General features: G+C 48.8%; 9 protein-coding genes across 9 annotated transcripts; 7 read left to right on the forward strand and 2 right to left on the reverse strand.

Moving 5' to 3' along the window:
* Window positions 1-1,031: 1,031 nt before the first annotated feature.
* On the forward strand, window positions 1,032-2,334 carry LDX57_012498 (uncharacterized protein; the record flags this gene model as incomplete). The annotated part of the gene is made up of 3 exons (XM_046094246.1): window positions 1,032-1,063; window positions 1,121-1,993; window positions 2,043-2,334. 3 exons carry the CDS (start codon window positions 1,032-1,034, stop codon window positions 2,332-2,334), a joined length of 1,197 nt encoding a protein of 398 aa, XP_045950225.1.
* A 779-nt stretch (window positions 2,335-3,113) lies between these two features.
* LDX57_012499 (uncharacterized protein) lies at window positions 3,114-3,416 on the forward strand (the record flags this gene model as incomplete). The annotated part of the gene is made up of 1 exon (XM_046094247.1): window positions 3,114-3,416. The coding sequence occupies one exon, from the start codon at window positions 3,114-3,116 to the stop codon at window positions 3,414-3,416; it is 303 nt and encodes a 100-aa protein (XP_045950226.1).
* A 1,727-nt stretch (window positions 3,417-5,143) lies between these two features.
* Window positions 5,144-6,358, forward strand: LDX57_012500 (threonine aldolase family protein; the record flags this gene model as incomplete). The annotated part of the gene is made up of 3 exons (XM_046094248.1): window positions 5,144-5,219; window positions 5,281-6,234; window positions 6,291-6,358. The coding sequence occupies 3 exons, from the start codon at window positions 5,144-5,146 to the stop codon at window positions 6,356-6,358; spliced, it is 1,098 nt and encodes a 365-aa protein (XP_045950227.1).
* A 187-nt stretch (window positions 6,359-6,545) lies between these two features.
* Window positions 6,546-8,966, forward strand: LDX57_012501 (Zn(II)2Cys6 transcription factor; the record flags this gene model as incomplete). Its single annotated transcript, XM_046094249.1, has 7 exons — window positions 6,546-6,574; window positions 6,631-6,655; window positions 6,726-7,047; window positions 7,111-7,738; window positions 7,800-7,877; window positions 7,933-8,256; window positions 8,348-8,966. 7 exons carry the CDS (start codon window positions 6,546-6,548, stop codon window positions 8,964-8,966), a joined length of 2,025 nt encoding a protein of 674 aa, XP_045950228.1.
* A 463-nt stretch (window positions 8,967-9,429) lies between these two features.
* LDX57_012502 (uncharacterized protein) lies at window positions 9,430-10,595 on the forward strand (the record flags this gene model as incomplete). The annotated part of the gene is made up of 4 exons (XM_046094250.1): window positions 9,430-9,547; window positions 9,614-10,285; window positions 10,374-10,492; window positions 10,548-10,595. 4 exons carry the CDS (start codon window positions 9,430-9,432, stop codon window positions 10,593-10,595), a joined length of 957 nt encoding a protein of 318 aa, XP_045950229.1.
* A 281-nt stretch (window positions 10,596-10,876) lies between these two features.
* On the reverse strand, window positions 10,877-11,896 carry LDX57_012503 (uncharacterized protein; the record flags this gene model as incomplete). The annotated part of the gene is made up of 1 exon (XM_046094251.1): window positions 10,877-11,896. One exon carries the CDS (start codon window positions 11,894-11,896, stop codon window positions 10,877-10,879), a length of 1,020 nt encoding a protein of 339 aa, XP_045950230.1.
* Window positions 11,897-13,056: 1,160 nt separating this feature from the next.
* Window positions 13,057-14,605, forward strand: LDX57_012504 (uncharacterized protein; the record flags this gene model as incomplete). The annotated part of the gene is made up of 2 exons (XM_046094252.1): window positions 13,057-14,364; window positions 14,435-14,605. 2 exons carry the CDS (start codon window positions 13,057-13,059, stop codon window positions 14,603-14,605), a joined length of 1,479 nt encoding a protein of 492 aa, XP_045950231.1.
* Window positions 14,606-15,156: 551 nt separating this feature from the next.
* Window positions 15,157-15,846, reverse strand: LDX57_012505 (HPP family protein; the record flags this gene model as incomplete). The annotated part of the gene is made up of 2 exons (XM_046094253.1): window positions 15,157-15,585; window positions 15,676-15,846. 2 exons carry the CDS (start codon window positions 15,844-15,846, stop codon window positions 15,157-15,159), a joined length of 600 nt encoding a protein of 199 aa, XP_045950232.1.
* An 852-nt stretch (window positions 15,847-16,698) lies between these two features.
* LDX57_012506 (cytochrome P450) lies at window positions 16,699-18,537 on the forward strand (the record flags this gene model as incomplete). Its single annotated transcript, XM_046094254.1, has 8 exons — window positions 16,699-16,918; window positions 16,973-17,216; window positions 17,270-17,414; window positions 17,463-17,578; window positions 17,630-17,903; window positions 17,954-18,274; window positions 18,325-18,416; window positions 18,489-18,537. 8 exons carry the CDS (start codon window positions 16,699-16,701, stop codon window positions 18,535-18,537), a joined length of 1,461 nt encoding a protein of 486 aa, XP_045950233.1.
* Between the last annotated feature and the right edge of the window lie 547 nt (window positions 18,538-19,084).

Raw genomic sequence — 19,084 nt, forward strand, 5'->3', positions numbered from 1 at the left:
ATCTCAGTCAACACGACGATGGTTCAGGCACCAAATTCCGACAATAACGATGATACGGAGGTGGGGACCAAAAGTAATCAGACTGCCACTAGTAATATTCACGGCCAAGCAGAAAGAGTTGGTAAAGAGTGTTTTATATATATGATACCTCATATAAAGATACTCTTTCAGGGTATATTAATGTCTGTGATCATAACATAATATTCATCTAAAACAATCGAATTTACTACCTAAATAAGCGTTTTTAGCTTAGTAAAGCCTTTAAATAGCTTTATAATGTGATCAATTACTCAATTAGGTATAGAATAATATAATATATCACATAAAGGTTATATTACTTTACAAAATCTTTCTACTTGGCCGTGAATATTACTAGTGGCAGTCCGATTACTTTTGATCCCCACCTCCGTACTCAAAGCGACAATGACTTGACCTGGTCGCCTGGCGACGGAATTTGTCCAACAACAGCACAATTCAACCAGTGCTGTCAGTCAAAATATGAAGAGTGGAGAAATGCCACCTTGATTTGCCCCGATGGCTACAGATCCTTAAGCTTCTGTACACGAGCTTTCTTAGATCTCCTCAAAGATGTCCCTCCATTTTTTCACCGTCCTCCAGAACGTGTCGACATTACAGGCAGACGAGGATCACTTCTGCTCTTGAGCTCTACCCTGTGCATCCGTACGACAGAAGAAGCGAGTTGCGATCACCCTGAGAAATCAATAAATTATCTCCAGATCCTTGGATCGCCAAAACCTGTAATCTACAAGACGAAGACAGAGGCACAACCTCACGTTCCTGTTCTCCTTTCTGGAAATAGTCTCCGCTCTGGGTATTCTACAAGTATTGTTCTAGCTTGGTCCTATATCATCTCGTGTCGCTGGGTGGAGATCCTTCAACAAGCAGGTGAGGACAGCCAGATATTGCATGACAGGGATACCCAGACGGAGGATTATTTCTGGTATATTGTCACGCAAGGCCGTTGGAAGGCGTGTGTAAGGAGACGAAAAGCCTCTTTTTATTCTCCATGGATGCTGAGGAAAGAGGGAGCGACTGGGAATGAGTATGTTCGTTGCAGAAACTGCCAGTCCCACTCCTATCAGCTAACTGACTTCTGAAGGGTCGACTGGGTACCAGTTTCGGCAAATTCGTCTCTTGCGTTTGATACCCTTCTCAGCTTCTGCTCAACGGAGGGCCTTCAATCTGAGTGCCTCGTCGGATTTGCTTCTGTTTTACTCCTGACATCAGTGGCAGGCTTTTTGCCGCCTCCAAAGTCTGCTCCTCCTGTATCAATCCCAGACACTCCTATTCGCTCCTCCGAAAGGCAGGGGCAGGACATGATAATCGAGGATCTGTTCCAGTCGATCGACAAATGCATGTTTTTTAGCTCCACATGGGACGCCGCCGAATCGTTGCTTTGCAGTGCGTTCTTCGATCCTTCCGTTCCCTGCAATCTCCTTGGAGCCTCAACTTTAGGAATAAGAAAGGCCATCTCGACAGCGAATACGATTGATGACCAGCAGCTTCTCAATGCTATTACGTACATGGGACCAGACTTGGGTCTTTTATGGAATGCTGCAATATGCAATGACCAGGCCAATGCGCTCTTAAACATGGCTTTTAAGGGTCTACCGCCCATCTGCTTAGTTGCGGCCTTTCTGACGAACACGAACCATACTTTTCTTCAAATTGATTATCACTCAACAAACTTGGGGGTCTTTCAGGTTGCCCGAGCGAACGAATTTCAAACTTCCCTCTTTTGTCGATCAGACATCTCAGTACCATGGTCGCCAGCACCTCCTTTCGGTGCAACTACAGTCCAGAATCTCAGTCTTAAAGTTAGAGCGCATCTTGCGCATCAGCACAAGCCACTCTCATGGAGGTTATATTGGATGTTGGATTCTGGGGAACGTATAGCGGCAAACGAAAGCCACCAGCTTGTTCTTCAGGAATCTAATATGTGTGGCCCTTGTCCTGCCGGCCAGACGGATAAGTAAGTCTAACGAAGAGTCGTCTTCTCGCGCGTTTGGCTAACATTTAAGGCCACCTGATCCCGAACGGAATCTTGCCGATGAACAGTCGGGAGAAGCAACATCGCGTTTGTTCAATTGGCATCGAGGCTACGATGACGGTCTCTGGCTAGACGAAGGCGATGGGGATGTTGAACTTATTCGTCGACTGCAGGCACATGCATGGATTATCGACCAATTTGATAGCCTGGAGAGTGATCCTGTGGAAGAGCCAAAGCGCCGTGAGCTCGACTTTGAGGGTATATTGCAATGGAATAATGAAGTTGAAAGGTTCCGGCAGTTGGGGCACCATGTCTCACTGTGATAGATTTGTCTACATATGTACCTGTACAGACTTGATTTTCTAGAATCAACGTGGCTTTCCCTATATAAATAAGGCCGCTTTAATAAGGGCGTTTAAAAAATCGCTCACTAAGTATTTCTCATCACCAGTCAAGACTTAGTGAGCGCTCAGGCCCTACTTAGGATAAAATCAATCATTAATTACATGCATGTTAAGCTGGTCATTCCTCAATATTTTATATTATAAACCTAACAACAATGCTGAATTAACCAACTCTACAATACCCATCTCTTCCAATATGCTTGTATTATATGACATAACCATAATATTGATGGAGCATTAGAAGACTTAAATAACAAAATTTATTAGATACAATTGCTATTATTTACAATAACTCTAATAGAGATATAAAAAAGACGTCTCTATTATATTTTTGAGCGTATTGAATAATTAATATTCTATCTTTTTTGGGTATGCGCGCAAAAGTTCGCTATTTTTCTCATCCCCATCTTTTCCCCTTCGTTTGATTAGGCAACTACAATGCTATGCATCCCCTGGTAGGTTTACTGCTAACCAGTGCCCTATGCAGGCGACTCCTGTCGAATTCCAGCAGCATGTGCAAGTATATTCATATTGCGACTGTCCGAAGGGCGATGATCCATTTCCACAACCAGCGTCCTTACCCCAGGCCAGGACAGTATCCGAGCCGTTCTGGGCCCCATGGTGCATGCGTCTTCCAATAACAGACCCCACTTTCATAGCATCATGTTCAATCGTGCCGAGAATGCTCTTCCGCAATCATGAGGCCCATAATAATCGTCGAGGCTCGGTGCTATGGACAGAATGCGCGACAGCTGGCTTTACGTACTGGCAAGAGAACCATGGCGACGCGTATGGAGCCCAGCAAAGTAAAATATGAATTCATCGAGGATGTCGAACGCGTGGACTTTTATGTCCCAGGAGGCTATCGCCCTGTCAGTCTTGGGGATGATTTTTCCTCTGGTCAGTACAAAACCGCTGACAAACTCGGCTTTGGCAACTTGGCCACAACTTGGCTAGCAGAAGATGACGAAAAGGGTCGCCTCATCACCCTCAAATCTTGACCGCTAAATCGGCCTTCCGTACTCCCGAGCTAGAGATCCTTTGGCAGTTAACAAAGGCTGAACCAAACCTACCTAGAAAGATTATTATCTAGAGTCTCCTTAATTCCTTCACATTCTCTGGACCAAATGGGACCCATCGGTGTTTGGTGACACAGACGCTGCAAGAATCAACATCAACAAGGTAAAAGATTAACTCATATCACCATCTTCTTCACCTCCCTGTAGCAAGAGCCATAGCCACGCAGCTACTTCTTAGGGTGCAATTCATTTATTCTCAAGGGATTGTTCATGGAGGTATGTGAGATCTTTAAAACACTTTTCTTTAGGATACTAAGGTATCAATAGACCTCCACCCTGGAAATATCCTTCTTTAATTGCCACCAGATATGAGAAACATGACTCTTGAGCAGCTATGTGCTAAACCACGCAAACCAGCGGCAGAGCTCGTTGTCCGTGAGGATGGGGCGCCCTGGACCCTGGAGTTCCCCCCAAGGTTGTTATCCTGTTATGGCTTGGTATAGATAGCATTAAGGTCACCCTAGCAGATGCTCCCATTAAAATCACAAACGTTAGCGAAGCCTTTGACCCAGGAGAAATAAAACAGTACACTGCCCACACGTCTCTATTAATTTAGCCACTAGAGTCCCGCTTCATGGATGCAGATGCTCCAGATAAGCCTCTGCCCTTCCCATAGGATATCTGGACATTAGCATGCACAATCTGGGAGCTCTTTAAGTGTAGACTTTCATTTGAATCTTTCCCCGTCTCTCTAGATGAGGTTACGATGGAGCACGTCGAGATGTTTGGGGAACTGCCCGAGCGATGGTGGAATAAATGGGAGGAGAGGAACAATTGGTTTGACGAGGAAGGCTGCAAGGATGTGAAGGAGAGCCTCCGTCCGTAATACGGGAATACACGTCGAGATAGGGATACGCGGTTTTTCGAGGACATCTGGCAGCTACGGGAGAAATATAAGTTCGACTTATTTACAACAGAGGAAGACGTGGCGTTCCGTGCCATGATGAAGTTGATGTTGGTTTGTGAGCCGAGCGAACGGGCTACCATTGATGAAGTTGTTGGATGTCAATGGATGCAGCACTGGGGGCTGCCACAGTGGCGGAGAATGCAGGATATTGTTGGTATGCCTACAATAACTTTTTCTTTTTTTAAAAAAAAAAAAAAAAATAGATGGTTTAGTGCTTTATAGTTATAAGTTTGTTTGGTTTGTAACACCCCAAATGGCGTGGTAAATGGAGAAGCGACATGCCAGTTACCATCGTACGACGGGACAGAATGGCTCATCTTGCTAAACCGAGTACGTTGCGTTCTTCTCTATCCCTCCGTCGTATTAATTTACTCACTGGGTTATTGAAACCTTCGGGTATGGCACTTGATGCAAGTACAACTGTCTCTGTCAGGTGAAGCATAGTAGTATGATGAATAGTTATTGTTTAATTGAAGTCACGGAATGCAGTCAAGTTTCAGCTTTGTGGATTTTATTAGGTACTAACTTTAGTTCAGGCCTTGACTCTTTTTAGTGTAAGCTAAAAATAGGCAATCCTGCTTAGGTGCAAGGAGCGTAAGCCCATTGCGACCTGATCGGACTTTGAACTCCGCTCCGACTCATCCACGGGGTTCCAAGCCTTGTGGCTTTTTCTTAAAGCCGACGGAGGGGAAGCAAAACACAATGGGTATTCTCTCATATACAACTACAAAACTTCAGAATAATGGATCAAACCCTGAAACAAGCGGTCCCTCAAAGCACATGGTTGGTGCCCGGCTCCGCAGCCTTCGACTTCCGCGGTAAGTTATCCAACAACGACCAGAATACACCAACTCGAGTGTACTAGTAAACTTCATCCAGGCGATGTTCGCACAAACCCAACTGTTGCGATGCTCAACGCGATTGCCCACGCAGACCTTTCCGACGGCGTCGCAACGTCTGACCCATCAACCCACGAACTGGAAGACTATGTCGCCAACTTAACCGCACGCCCTGCGGCACTCTTCGTCCTATCTGGTACAATGGGGAACCTCGTCGCACTCCGCAGTCTTCTGAGGCAGCCACCGTACGCGATCCTCTGTGACTCACGGTCTCATATCCTGGCCAGCGAGGCCGGAGGCGCCTTTGCTTTTACGGGGGCAATCCCGCAACCCATCGAACCTGAAAATGGAGAGTATTTGACCCTAGAAGATATTTTGCCTCGGGTTGTTCTTCCTAATGATACTACTGGAACAACAACGGTACACATGTGCCCGACGAGAGTCATATCGCTGGAAAACACGCTCCGAGGTATGGTCATGCCGTGGGCTGAAGCACAGCGGATCTCCAATTTTGCACACGAGCATGGGATTCTTGTTCATTTGGATGGAGCTCGTCTTTGGGAGGCGGTTGCTGCAGGGCCCGGTTCATTAGCCGAATACTGCTCGCTGTTTGACACGGTGAGCCTGTGCTTCTCCAAGGGGCTTGGAGCTCCCGCTGGAGCGATTGTTATTGGCAGTGAGCCTGTTATCAGACATGCACGATGGATTCGACAGAGTATCGGTGGGAGTATACGGCAGCCAGGGCCGTTGTCGGCTGCTGCGCTGGTTGCTGTCAAGATGACCTTTGAGGCGGGCTTACTGAAGCGATCCCATGAGATTGCACAGGATATTGCAGCTTGTTGGCAGGGATGTGGTGGGAGGTTGAAGCACCCTACGCGGAGTAATATGGTTTGGCTCGATTTTACGGGGTTGCCGTTCGGATTAAGAGAACTTATAGATGAGGGCGCAAAACGAGGGGTGATCATATCGAGGGATAGGCTGGTTGTTCACTATCGTAAGTTGATTTACAGTTGTTGTTCTCGGCCTGGTCAAGGACTAACTGTTGAGCAGAGATCTGTAAGGAAGCGGTATCAATTTTGAAGCAGGTGATGGCAGGTTTGACGTCTAGAATTTTGTAGCCTAGAAAAGCCAATTTATACCGAGCACCCGAGCATTCTCATTGGCTGAGCGGGTGACGTAAGATCGCTTGTCTACCTGATAAAATTCCGAGCACCCGACCATGCTCCCTTTATCTTTCTACTAAATGACTGGACTTTCAAATGGGTACGCATTGAGTGGATGAGACAGCTCCATTTTCTCCAAACCATGATGGATAACATTCGCAAACGCATCTCGTAGGTCTAGCCTTTTACCCTCGAGTGAACGGACTGGCTCACCTGCATTGTGACAGGTGCCAACGCTGCCGGAACAGAAAAGTGGGCCGACACTTCCCTAGCAAGAATCGGAGCTTCGTTGGCAGATAAATCCCTTACTAACACCTAATAGCTCAAATGTAGCAGGACCTCCCCGTGTAGCGCCTGTACCTCAAGCAGTGCGGAGTGCATCTTCCGAGTTGACGACGCTCGAAGACGTCCAGTGGGCCGCGGTTACGTGACTGCACTAGAAGAGAAAATCTCTTCATATGAGGCGCTATTGCGCGATTTAGAAGTAGCACCGGATGCTGAGCGCGATGGAATCTTGTCCAGGGCTCTTGCTGATCCTTACAAGCGGCTCGGAGATGTGGGAGTTCAATCGACCGACGATGCGGTTTTTGACTATACTGGATCTTCCCGACTTGCTACCATGTCAATATGGTGTGGTCCTCAAGGTATTTTGTCTACATCCTATAGAGATATAAGTCGGCTTAGGCCTTGATACATACTATCAATAGGTGTTCCCTCCTTCTATGGGCCGACGAGCATCTACCAGGAAGACATGACTGCTCCGTACTCCGAGGTGGCGTCGTCGATAGATGCGCACCGATATCTCGGGCACTGGCAAGATATGAGGATGCATTTAAATCTGGGAATTGAGGATTCAGCACTATTCAAGAGCCTCTCTTTGTTCTTCGCCCACCAGCACTCCCAGTGCCCGTTCATCGATCCAGTTACATTTCTGCAGGACTACCTGAAACTCGACCATGGCGGACAATACTGGTCTTATCCATTACTATACGCGATATGCGCACTAGGGGCAAAAGCATCGAGCGATGGAAATCTCAGAAAGGATGCACAGCGACTGTGTCACATCTCGCAGGAAATGCTAAATACCCCCAGCCCCGGCATGCAGTACCCGGATCTAACAGTGATTCAAGCCCTGCTTTGCTGCGCGTTCTTCGAACTATCGGCGGGGAATCACAGCAAGGGATGGATGCTATCAGGGATGGCGTTTAGAATGGTGCAGGATTTGGGCTTCCACCAGGATCCTCGATTTGTGGTGAGAGACGGTGTAGCCGGCAATACTGCATCGGTGTATGAGATGCGAAGGCGGATATACTGGGGCTGCTATATAGCTGACAAGTGAGTAGTGATGTGCTTAAAAGGAAGCATGTACCGTGTTTACGAGCTGACATGTTGGCAGGATTATCAGCCTCTACTTTGGCCGACCCGTGTTCTTACATGCGGAAGACGCTGCCGTAAATCCCATTGATCTGATAATGTACATTCCGCAATCAACTACCATTCTTTCGCAAGAAAATTAACAATCATGACAGAATGATACACCATGAGGATTCCTCGTTCGATGTACCCGAGCTAGAAGCCACAGCTAATTTTCTCGAAGACCACGCCATGTTTATCACCACATTTACTCATCTTACCGACCTCTGCACAATCATAGAGGACATCCTTACGCAAATTTTCTCAGCACGCCTAATCAAGAAGCCTCGCAAGGAGCTGGTCTTGACCCGCCTCACTCGACTTGAAGACCTCAACATCCGACTCTTCCGATGGAACTCCGAACTGCCCCAAACCATAGCCTGGAATCAATGGAAGCCCGCAAGTCACAGTAGTACTAACCCGCATGTACTACTTACACAGTGAGCCATCCACCCCACTTTTCTACCTCTCCTGTAGTTAGTTCGATCGAAGCAAACCTAATGACTCACATCGTGTGTGACGCCCATTCAGCGCCTTATACCACAGCACCCTCATCGCCCTGAACCGCAACTTCATCCGCCCAACCCCCGGATTCGCACGCAAGGAGCAGTCCAAGGAGATATGCCTTTCCTCTGCGGATAACATCATCGCTCTAGTGCGGCAGTATCGAGCGAAAAGCCCGCTTTGCACTGCGCCGGTTGTACTTTTGTACAGTGTCATCATGGCAGCGAGTGCGTTGTCGTTCTCTGGTGGGACTCTTGAAGGGGTTTTGGGCTCAGGAGATGCATCGAGCAAAAGCAGCAGCGCTGATGATAGTCGCGTTTTCTTTGTGTTGAAGGCTCTTGAGGAGTTTGCTGAGGTGCATCCGGTGGCGGGTTTGGTGGGTCGGCAGTTGAGCAAGGTGTTCAAGAGCGGAGACAGGTCTGAGGCTTTGGCGGCGATAAAGGGACACGAGACAAATGTACAAAGATATGATGGGCTTGAAGATAGGAATCTGTCGCTAGGATTTGTGGGATCTGGACAAGATGAGACTGCTGGGATTGCTGGGACTTTAATGGACGCTGGTGCTTTTGGCTTGATGACTTGGGATTTCAATAATCTGGATTCTGGGGATTTGGGTGATTTGTTAGAGAATGATGGCCTGTACTAGTTATTAGTTACTAAAACAAGCCTACTAGGTCGGTCATGATGCAAATCGTGCGGAATCAGAGAATAACACGGTAGGAGCGTTAGAAACTAGGGTGGCGGAAGAGGATTTACCTTGGAGAGTGTCCAGATCCATGAAATATCTAGTAATGATATGTATTATGTGTTTGAAGAGCGTGATATTTGCTGTAGACAATAGGGGGCCTCTCTCTATCTGGAAATGTCAAATGCCACTGAGCCAAAAAAGGGTCAACCCCACTTGACTAGGGCCATTTGCATAATTTATGCTCGTCGCACTTCAACAGGAAACTACTAACGGACTCCCAAGTCCGTTCGCAGTGGAGACTGGAGTTGCAGTATCATCCAATGACCGTCTCTCACCACGCGGGACTTCTCTATACTAAAGCATGCGACAACCCCAGTTTCTTTCCCTTGTTTTTTCTCAACATCCACCTCAAGCATTCAAGATGACCACAAAAACAGACGGATATTTCCATGATGACGCCTACGACACAGGTAAACTGCGCGTCAGCACCATCCACACCCTCCACTACGAACAATATGGCAACCCCAGCGGCAAACCAGGTAACCCACCTCTCCCGTCCCATATTATTTCTCCAAAAATACAACGCTAGATGCTCTCAGCTACAGTCCTCTTCCTCCACGGCGGTCCCGGTGGCTCAACCTCCAAATCCAACACTAAATTCTTCAACCCCAGTCGCTACCGCGTCGTCCTCTTCGACCAGCGCGGTTGCGGCCGCTCCACTCCCCTCGCCGAACTCCGCGAAAATACATCCCAGCATCTCATCGGGGATATCGAGACTCTACGCAAACATCTGTCCATCCCGAAGTGGGACCTTGTCTTTGGAGGGTCATGGGGTTCAGCTCTTGCGTTGCTCTACGCACAGGCTTTCCCCAAAATGGTTACATCCATGATCCTCCGTGGTGTTTTCACTGCTCGAAGGAGCGAGCTGGAATTCTCAAGAGGGAAGAGTGGTGCGGCAAGAATCTTCCCAGAGGAGTATGATCGGTTTGTTAGCTTTATCCCTGAGAATGATCGAGAGGAGAAAGGTGTTATTGCAGCGTATTATGATTTACTTATCGAGGACGACCGCGAGAAGCAGTTGGCGGCTGCGCGGGAGTGGAACCGGTGGGATCTGAGCATCGGGGCGTTACTTCGGAGCCCTAATACATTTGAAAAACTGGATGATGATGATTGGGTGTTGTCGCATGCGCGGCTTGAGGCGCATTATTTTGTGAATGCCGCGGAGGAGGGGCAGATTTTGAGGGAGGAGAATTTGGAGAGGATTCGGCATATTCGGAGTACGTTGATTTGTTTTTTTGGGGCTGTGGCTCTGTTGTTGGTGTTCAAGTCTAATTGATAGTATGCTGACTGCTTTTTTTCGTATAGCGACGATTGTTCAGGGACGATATGACGTTGTTTGTGCGCCGCAGACGGCGTGGGAGCTGCACAAGGGCTTGCCAGACTCAAGGCTGTTTTGGGTTGCTGATGCAGGCCATGCTGCTACTGTGAGTTTCTTCTTTTGCGGTGTCTTTTTGTTACTATCATGCTAAGCTGTGATAGGAACCTGCGACGCAGGCAAAATTAATAGAGGTCTGCGATAGCTATTAGTACTTGCGTACTTAATCACGCACTACGCGCTAAGAGGGCCTTCAATTACTGCACGACGGGTCAAGTCCCCTAGATAGTACTGTAAATTTGGGCTAGGGAATCAATTATCTAGACTTGAAATCAGGCGTCCTCGTGCTGTATCTTCATTTACAGGAAACACTAAAACTTCCCTGTGTTGCCTAACTCCAAGAATATCACAGATTTATACAACCCTATTCAAACCGAATCACTGATTCCCTTCTTATCGTTCATCACCCTCAGTTTCAACTCTCCTCAGACATCTATCTCCGCTGGAATCTCCGCCCAACGGGACTGACTAGTCGTATAGCCTGTCCCGCGGGCGTCTCTTTTGTGACACCCTTTCGCTCCATTTCTCTAATCCCAATCGAACTTCTCCAGTATAACCCCGGCGGATCCTGGCCCACCCCGACCGGAACATTCAGACTCGGTCTCGGTGTGCTCAAATCCAACCCTAGCATCTCAACTCCGAGTGCAGACACAAGCTTCCACCTATTCGTAACGACAAGATAATCCAACTCCCCAGGCCTCGCCTCATCTCTGACCCACCGCCTATCATCCAGAACCGAGCTACCAGTCCAAGTCGAGGTCCTTGTATCCGACTTCTCCGCCTTGAGGATCCGCCCATCCTTGCGAGTAAAGAACCATTTCCCGACCGCCTCCTCAGCCAGATACTGCACTTCCTCAGCGCGTTTATCAATCGTCTCCATCTCGATGACGAACTCCACCACGCTATTCGGAAACCGGACCCGGTTGACCCACTGTCCATCAATGCGGAGCTTCTGCCAATCCTCCCAGAACCAAAAGTCCGAGTGTCGAATGGTCAGCGTCACGCGTTTCGGATCGAGATGGGGCACGTCGAGAACATCCTGAAAGTCCCGATTTTGCTCGAGGACGTATAGCTGCGCGAAGATCTGGATGTGCAAGGTCTCGAGGGCGCCGTGGATGGTCTGTTTGCGAGCCAGAACTTGTCGCAGTTGCGGGAGAGGGATGAACCCCGGTGCGCGGGCGTGAGAACACAGGAAGAAAGTGAGGTCGGCGTTGACGAAGGGGAAGTGGCGGGTCTCGGCGTAGATGCGTTTGCAGGTGTGGAGAAGTGCGGTATCCATGGGGCGCGGGGCCGTGTAGCCCGGTCGGGAGTAGTAGGTGTCGGGGCTGTAAGGGTGAGCGAGATCGAGGGATTTGGTGATGGCAAATGAGAAGATGTGGAGGCGTATTTCGGCTGGTAGGGCGAAGAGCGGACTCTGGGACTGCTCGTGGATGGGTGGGTTGGGCGCATCCATGGTGATGGATTGTTGGAAGAAAGAGGTTGAGTGAGGGGGAATTAGAGGGGTATAAAGAAATCTCAGAGCGGTTATATTAAGCTGAATGCTGCGTCGGGGAACACGAGGCTGCCTTACTTAGTCTACTTTAGCTACATATGCACGTACAGTATCTACAGTATCTACAGTATGTAAAAAATATACCAAATGATCTTGGATCGTGGTAAAAGGAACATGAACTATAGTCCACTATAGGTATCAGGCTCAGGCATGGCTTATGCAAGTCCGTTTACTTCCTAACCACTCAGTTCCTCTCCAGGTTTTGCTCTATCTATCGTCACTTTGACGCGTCTTTCCATTCTTTCCATCTACATCATTTTCCATGCTATCCCCATGAACTTACTTCTCTCCTACTGCACGATCAACCACTCAAGGCATATTCTATGGCGGACATTCAATATCCAATCCTTCCAAGACGCACAGGGAGAGGTCATTTAGGGCTCTCAGAACATCATCCCCCGCCAGGCGGATGCGTAGGGCAATGCGAGCGTATATTGCCCTGTGGTCACTCCTGCACTTTCGACTGCCTTTCCAACACACGTCTTGACAAGGTCCAGTGCATGAAGGCGTGTGCGAGGGTCAGAAAATGTGGGCACCGCTGTCGACAACGATGTCATGAGGAATGCGGTGAATGCACTGAGATATTCCACAATTTCCGTCTCCGGTGTGGCCATACAACCAGTGTTGAATGTCGAGATAGAAGCGGAGTTTTCTGGATCAAATGCTCGCAGGTTGTTGTGAAGAGTCCGCTATGTGGCCATGAATACCGAGCCCAGTGCCATCAAGACATTTCAAAGATACGGTGCTTTTATCCATGCCAACAACTGCTGGACTGTGGACACACTTGTCAGAGACAATGCTGGGAGTGTTTTGGGTCAGTTAGACAGGGCTCTCAGGGTCGTCACGCCCCTTGTACTGCTGTCTGTGGAAAGCGCCTCGGCGCCTGCTCGCACAGTTGTAATCAAACCTGCCACCCATCCACCCCCTGCCCTCCGTGCGATCAGCCTTGCGAGATGCGCTGTTCGCACAATATATGTCTTATGAAATGCAGCGAGCCGTGTGCACCTTGCGCCGAGAAGTGCGGCTGGAGCTGCGTTCATCGCCAGGGCCACTCTTGCAATATGCCATGCGCAGTTCCGTGCGACATAATCCCCTGCGACAAGCGTTGCGACGAGAGACTGGGCTGCGGACACCGCTGTCCGAGTCTCTGCGGCGAGAAATGCCCTGATCAGAAGTTCTGCCAGACATGTGGCAATACAGATGCTCTTGAACGGAAGGTCGATCTTATTACGTTTGATAAGTACAGGGAAATTAACCTCGACGAAGACCCATGCGTGTTCCTCCCCTGTGGGCACTTCTACGCAGTTTCCAGTCTCGACGGAATCATGGAAATCAAGAAATTCTACAATGTCGACCCTGCAACGGACACGATCATCAGCCCGAAATGGACGCAGCGAGAAATGATCGGTGACTCCAAGCTTCGTGGCTGTCCAGAGTGTCGCCTACCCCTTCGAGACATCCCCCGCTATAATCGGATTGTGAAGAAGGCAATACTAGACCAGTCAACTAGGCGGTTTATCATCAAGGCAAACTCGACTTACCAAACACTCGTCAGTGCAGTTTCAAGGCGTGAGGTGGAGCTCGAAAATACCAGTTCAGAATTCCTCCTCCAATGTGCAACGGTGGCAGAACAACTCGGAAATCTCAATGTTTACAAACCTACTATATCGATAAAGAAAGAGGATGAACTGCAAACAAGAATCCAGAAGTTCATCGATGTAACGGCCGCTTCAGAGCAGCCATATGGGAAAGTAAAAGCTTTGCTCGCGTCTTCGGCTTCTCGAACGGATACTGTGAAAAGCCATATCTTTCAGATCGAGGAATCGAAGATTCAAACTGGATTCCAAATTTGCGGGCAGCTTCTCCACCTTCGTCTCACATGGGCCATCCTATGGAACTACAAGGTGATATTCACTAATGTCTATGTTGACCCGAATTTGCGTTCTAAGATATGCGACGCGGCGGAAACCCCAGCCCAACAACTTATCGACTTTTCTCAATCCGTCCGCCATAGCAGTAGTGCGGCGAAGCTCTTAGCACACGAGGTCGAAGCAATGATATACTACGCATTATTCTCACTGCTGTCCCTGACCATCTCCGAGACAAAAGGACAAACATCAAGCACTGATGCCACCCACGATCTCAACGAACAAGCATCAACCATACTACAAGAGTGCGAAACCCTCCGTTCCAACAATCCGGGCGTTCTGGGATTCCTGAAAGGCGACATCGACAAAGCAAAGGGACTCTTGAAAGGCGCGACATTCTACAGTTTTGTCACAACGGAGGAAAAGAAACAGGTCTACCTTGCCATGGCGACTCAGTTGCCGGGGATTGGACACTGGTATTACTGCCGGAACTATCATCCTGTGAGACCACTTGACTATGACAGAACGTATCTGTGTGGTGTGCTAATGTCTCGATCACAGTTCACCATAGGCCAATGTGGACTGCCAGCGGAAGAAGCTCGGTGTCCGCAATGCGGAGCGCCCATTGGAGGACTTAGAAATGTTCATTCTGAGGGGGTCACCCATGCGATGGATTATGAGCAGTTTGGTTATAATTCATTTTCTGAGTTTTAGCCATTGTACGGGGAAGACATGGCTCTGACTTAATTTCTGCGATGAGATCGAGTGGATATTAGAGACTGCTTAGTTGAGAGATTTGAATTGCAATTCTTCTGAGATTTATATTTTTTTTTTTGCTGGTGTTGGTGTGGCAGTAACAGTACCAACTGTGATTGTAGGTAGTAGTGCTTCGAGACCTTGGATCAAAGTTGGGAAACTCAAATCAAGGTTCTGGTGTGTGCGTTCAATGCCTCCGACAGACTGAAGGGTTCCTGCGAATAGCTTGAATGCTCCTTTTTAACGGAGAACCAATTCAAAATCCTTTGGTCTCGAGTTGAGTCAATTCGATGACTACTCCGAAGCGAGGACATCATATCAAGCGACTCAATTCGGGTATTGGTTTATGTACTCAGCATGTATATGGATGTCAAAATGAACGCTATCGAGTTATTTACACCAGTGTATAATGTAGTCTATAGTAGCCCTGCGTATTGGACAAGTCATACCTAAGACATGACGAGCAGCTTGACTCGACATACCTATCGTTTAGAGATGTATCTCATCACATCTAACCCGCCGGTCCCAAATTAGCCACTACTTCGCATGAACGTGCGGCAAGCCCACCGGCTGCGCAGCCGGCGCGATCCAAAACACCGGATACCTCCGCTGAATATTATTCAGCAGCAAAGCGACGGCCAGAAGCAGAGTCGAGGAGAGCAGGACCACCGGCAGATAATACCAGGAAAGGTCCCAGACGGCGTCGTCGACGGCCGGAAGCAGGGCCGTTGCGCCGGCCGGGGGATGCATGGTTTGGGTGATCTGCATGACCAGGATGGCGACGGACGAGGAGAGCGAGGCGGCGAGCCAGCGCAGGGAATTGAATCGCTCTTCATCGGGCATGAGGCTGAACAGCTTGGTGATGCAGATGCCGACCAGGGCGCTGAGAAAGTGCCCGAAAACGAGGGACCGAGGTTGCGCTAGTGGGCTGTCGATGGCAGCGAAGCATAGTAAGGCCGATGCGCCCTGTTAGTGCGACTACGGTGTTAGGACTATGCGTGCTATGTAGGTCTTTTCTCGGGTAGCAGAAAAACACAAAATATATAGGTTACTGACGCAGGAGGCAATAATGCCGGGCACGCCCCGATCAAGGAAATATTGAGAATAGTTGAAGACAGCCTGAACCACCGACAGGCCACAGAAGGCCGCGATGAAGGACCAAAACCAGGTGGCGTACGGCGGAAGAGGCTTCGGGGTGGTGGATCGGTAGCCAAGCCAGCGGCTCATCCAAGGAGGGAGTCGCGATAGACGAGAATCAGACATTGAGGAGGTCATGATAACATTGTCGGATGTGTCAGACGTGTCGGAAAGCAGCGGAATCAACTTGTTCGGGCGAGCGGGTCTGCATTGGTGACGGCACACAGAAAATTAGTCGTAGTACTAGTATCTGTAGATCCCGGGGAATCTTACAGCCGCCCGGATAAGGCCAAAGATGTTTCCAATTGCTCCATCCCTCGTGTCTGACTGTGGTCGAGGTCATTCTATAAAAGAATAAAAAAATAAAAAAAATTATAGAGGCTAGGCACTCACTGCGCTGCGACCATCGGCTTCAAAATAATATGTCCCCGGACAAGAAAGGATTCATCGAGACTGCCAACAAATTGACAGTTGTCGGATACCAGCGCTAGCCGTATTCGGCTGGCGCATCTGTCGCATGGCAGCTCAATTAGAGACCGGGGATAGCGTATTCCACTGTGAACGCGTTCAACTGAAGTGCATTCGATTGAGAGACCGGTTCAGACCTCCACCATAACAGGCATTATGTCCGTGAAAACTGGCATCTTTGCGAACATTCTTCGAAGGTTTCATTGTAGCTAGCTATGTTCCTGTAGGTCAGATCATGGCCTGGCCTGACCTGATCCATTTGCTGCGAAATGTGTGGCGTCACAGCCAGTGTCCTTCCCGTTGTGGTAATACGCTTTCTTCGGCCTCTGTGAAGTACGAAGGCACATAACCTCAGTTGTGGGGTTTCGGTGTGAAGGTTTCGGCAGGGTTTCAATTAATTCAAAAAGTCGGAGGTTCCTCTGCAAATTATGAACTTGCGACTCACCAGCATTGGACAGAAATTTCTTCGCTATCATGCCAAGCTCAATCAGCAACAGTGAACCTTTCTTCACTGCTGTGTCTTCTGTAAAACATATCCACTCCCAGATCCCGCTCCTAGAAGCGGTCTCTGCCACACTACTATGGACTTCGATGCTTGCGATATGCCTTATCGGCTGGACCCTTTACGGACGACCGCTGCAGGATAGCTGTGGCAATCAGATTCCCAAAGGGCCGCTAGGTCTGCCTGTCCTGGGTAAGTCAACTCCAATAAAGGATTAGCAAGAATAATTCTAATTCTCTATCTTAGGGTCTTTTCCCTTCTTGACCAAGTATCCAGAGATGACTCTTGATCACTGGGCCAAGAAGTTTGGGAGTTTGTACTCGATCTGGTTGGGCAATCAACTGTTCGTAATTGTGTCGGACCCTCGTGTTGCCAAAGAATTGCTGGTCACCAATGGCAGCGTGTTCTCATCTCGGCCAGACATGTTTATCAAATGTCAGACTGTTCTCGTGGGTCGAGCCATTGTCGCCACGCCATACAATGATCGATGGTAGGTACCGCTTCACCCTCCGTCAGGATATACTGACCTAGCCCACAAATCAGGCGTAAACATCGTCGAATTGCATTATCATGGCTGAACCAAAAGGCTGTCGACACTTACGCGGAGATCGTTGACCGCGAGTCCATGTCCTTGACAAAGGCAATTTTTGATCGAAGTGACCACGGAAATGTTCCCGTTCGTCCTTATGTATGGATCCATCCCTTCCCAGTTGTATATATACTCATACTCTCGTAGCCTCTTATCGGTCGTTGTTTGTTCAACACCATGGCCACGATCAACTTTGGCTTCCGGATTGATAGCATTGAACATCCTCTGGTCAGACAAATATTGAAACTGCATCGCGAGTTCATGTCAGTCAGAGTGGTTCGGCTTGTGGGCAACAGCTAACTGTTCGTTCAAAGGAACTGCACTGGGTCTGTGTCGAATCTAGTCGATTTTATTCCCCTGCTGCAGTATCTCCCGACGCCGATGTACGAACGTGGCAAAAAGGTCCATCGAGGACTAGTCGAGATATACGGAGGTTTTCTCAAGAACGTCGAAAAACAAATGGAAGAAGGAAAGGCGGTTCCAAATTGTCTCGGCAGGACCATGGTCGAAGTCCGGGACAAGGAGCAACTAGATGAGCTAGACATGACGATGCTGGCCTCAGCCTTCATGCTCGCTGGTGTCGAAAACGTAAGTCATCTGCTGATAATCGTCTTCCCAATGATCCTAATCACCTATAGCTCGGTGCAATCTTGCAATGGTTTTCCGCATTGATTCCCACTTTCCCCGAAGTCCAGAAGAAATCACATGAAGATCTCGACCGTGTGGTGGGACGAGATCGCTTGCCCACAATTGACGACGAGAAAAGCCTGCCATACTGTCGTGCCATTGTCAAAGAAGTCGAGAGAGTCCACAACCCTTTTTGGTTGGGAACGCCTCATGCGACAAGCGAGGATTTTGTCTACCAGGGTCAATTTATTCCCAAGGATACAGTAGTTGTTCTGAATACCTGGACCATGCACCACGATTCCGAGCAGTATCCTCAGCCCGACCTGTTCAATGTAAGTCATCCTGACTCATGTAGTGCGGTGATGATCGCTAAGTTTTTCAGCCTGATCGGTATATCGACGATTCCTTGACATCAGCAGAGAGTGCCCATTTGGCCGACCCTATGAAACGTGACCATTGGATGTTTGGCGCCGGGTATGTTTCCTCGCCCTTCCTGAGGAGTCTGGCTAATTTTTAGGCGTCGGATGTGTCCCGGTATTGATCTAGCGCAACGAGTGATCTGGCTAGCCATATCTCGTATGCTCTGGGCTTTTGATATGACCGAGATTCCGGGTGAGCCTATCAATCGGAAGGACTATGATGGCAAGTCTGGTCGATCGCCGGTGCCATTCCGCATCAAAGTGACACCGCGTCATGCCAACGTAGCTAGAGTGCTGGAGACTATCGCGATTTAGTCAGACGGAGTAGTTGGATAAATCGTATCGCCCAACACGTCCTCGTGAGATATTTTCCTTATTTGAGATGTCATAGAGGGTTTGGAGATTCAAGATGGATGCCAGGAGAAAGTCTAGAGTTGTACACCGTAGAGATGAAACACGATCACATGCCAAAACAAACAGTTGGTGCCTGATTTTGAAGGCCGTCGCCTTGGTTGCCATTACGTCAGCCCTCGGCGACTGATACCGAATCTCGGCAATCGAGAGTTTCTTGCCGAACCCTGTCTTTGAACTTCCTCACAGCGCATCAATTTGAATTCTCTGACCTACGGAGTGCTCTCTTGGCTTATAGTCAAGCAAGGTCGCCATACACGCACCAATGAACCGCCGGCGAGTCCGAGAGTCCGATCAGCCCAGTGAGAGGCT

Source organism: Aspergillus melleus (genome assembly GCF_016097325.1).
Source record: "Aspergillus melleus strain CBS 546.65 chromosome Unknown contig8, whole genome shotgun sequence".
In the NCBI taxonomy this organism is placed as follows: domain Eukaryota; kingdom Fungi; phylum Ascomycota; class Eurotiomycetes; order Eurotiales; family Aspergillaceae; genus Aspergillus; species Aspergillus melleus.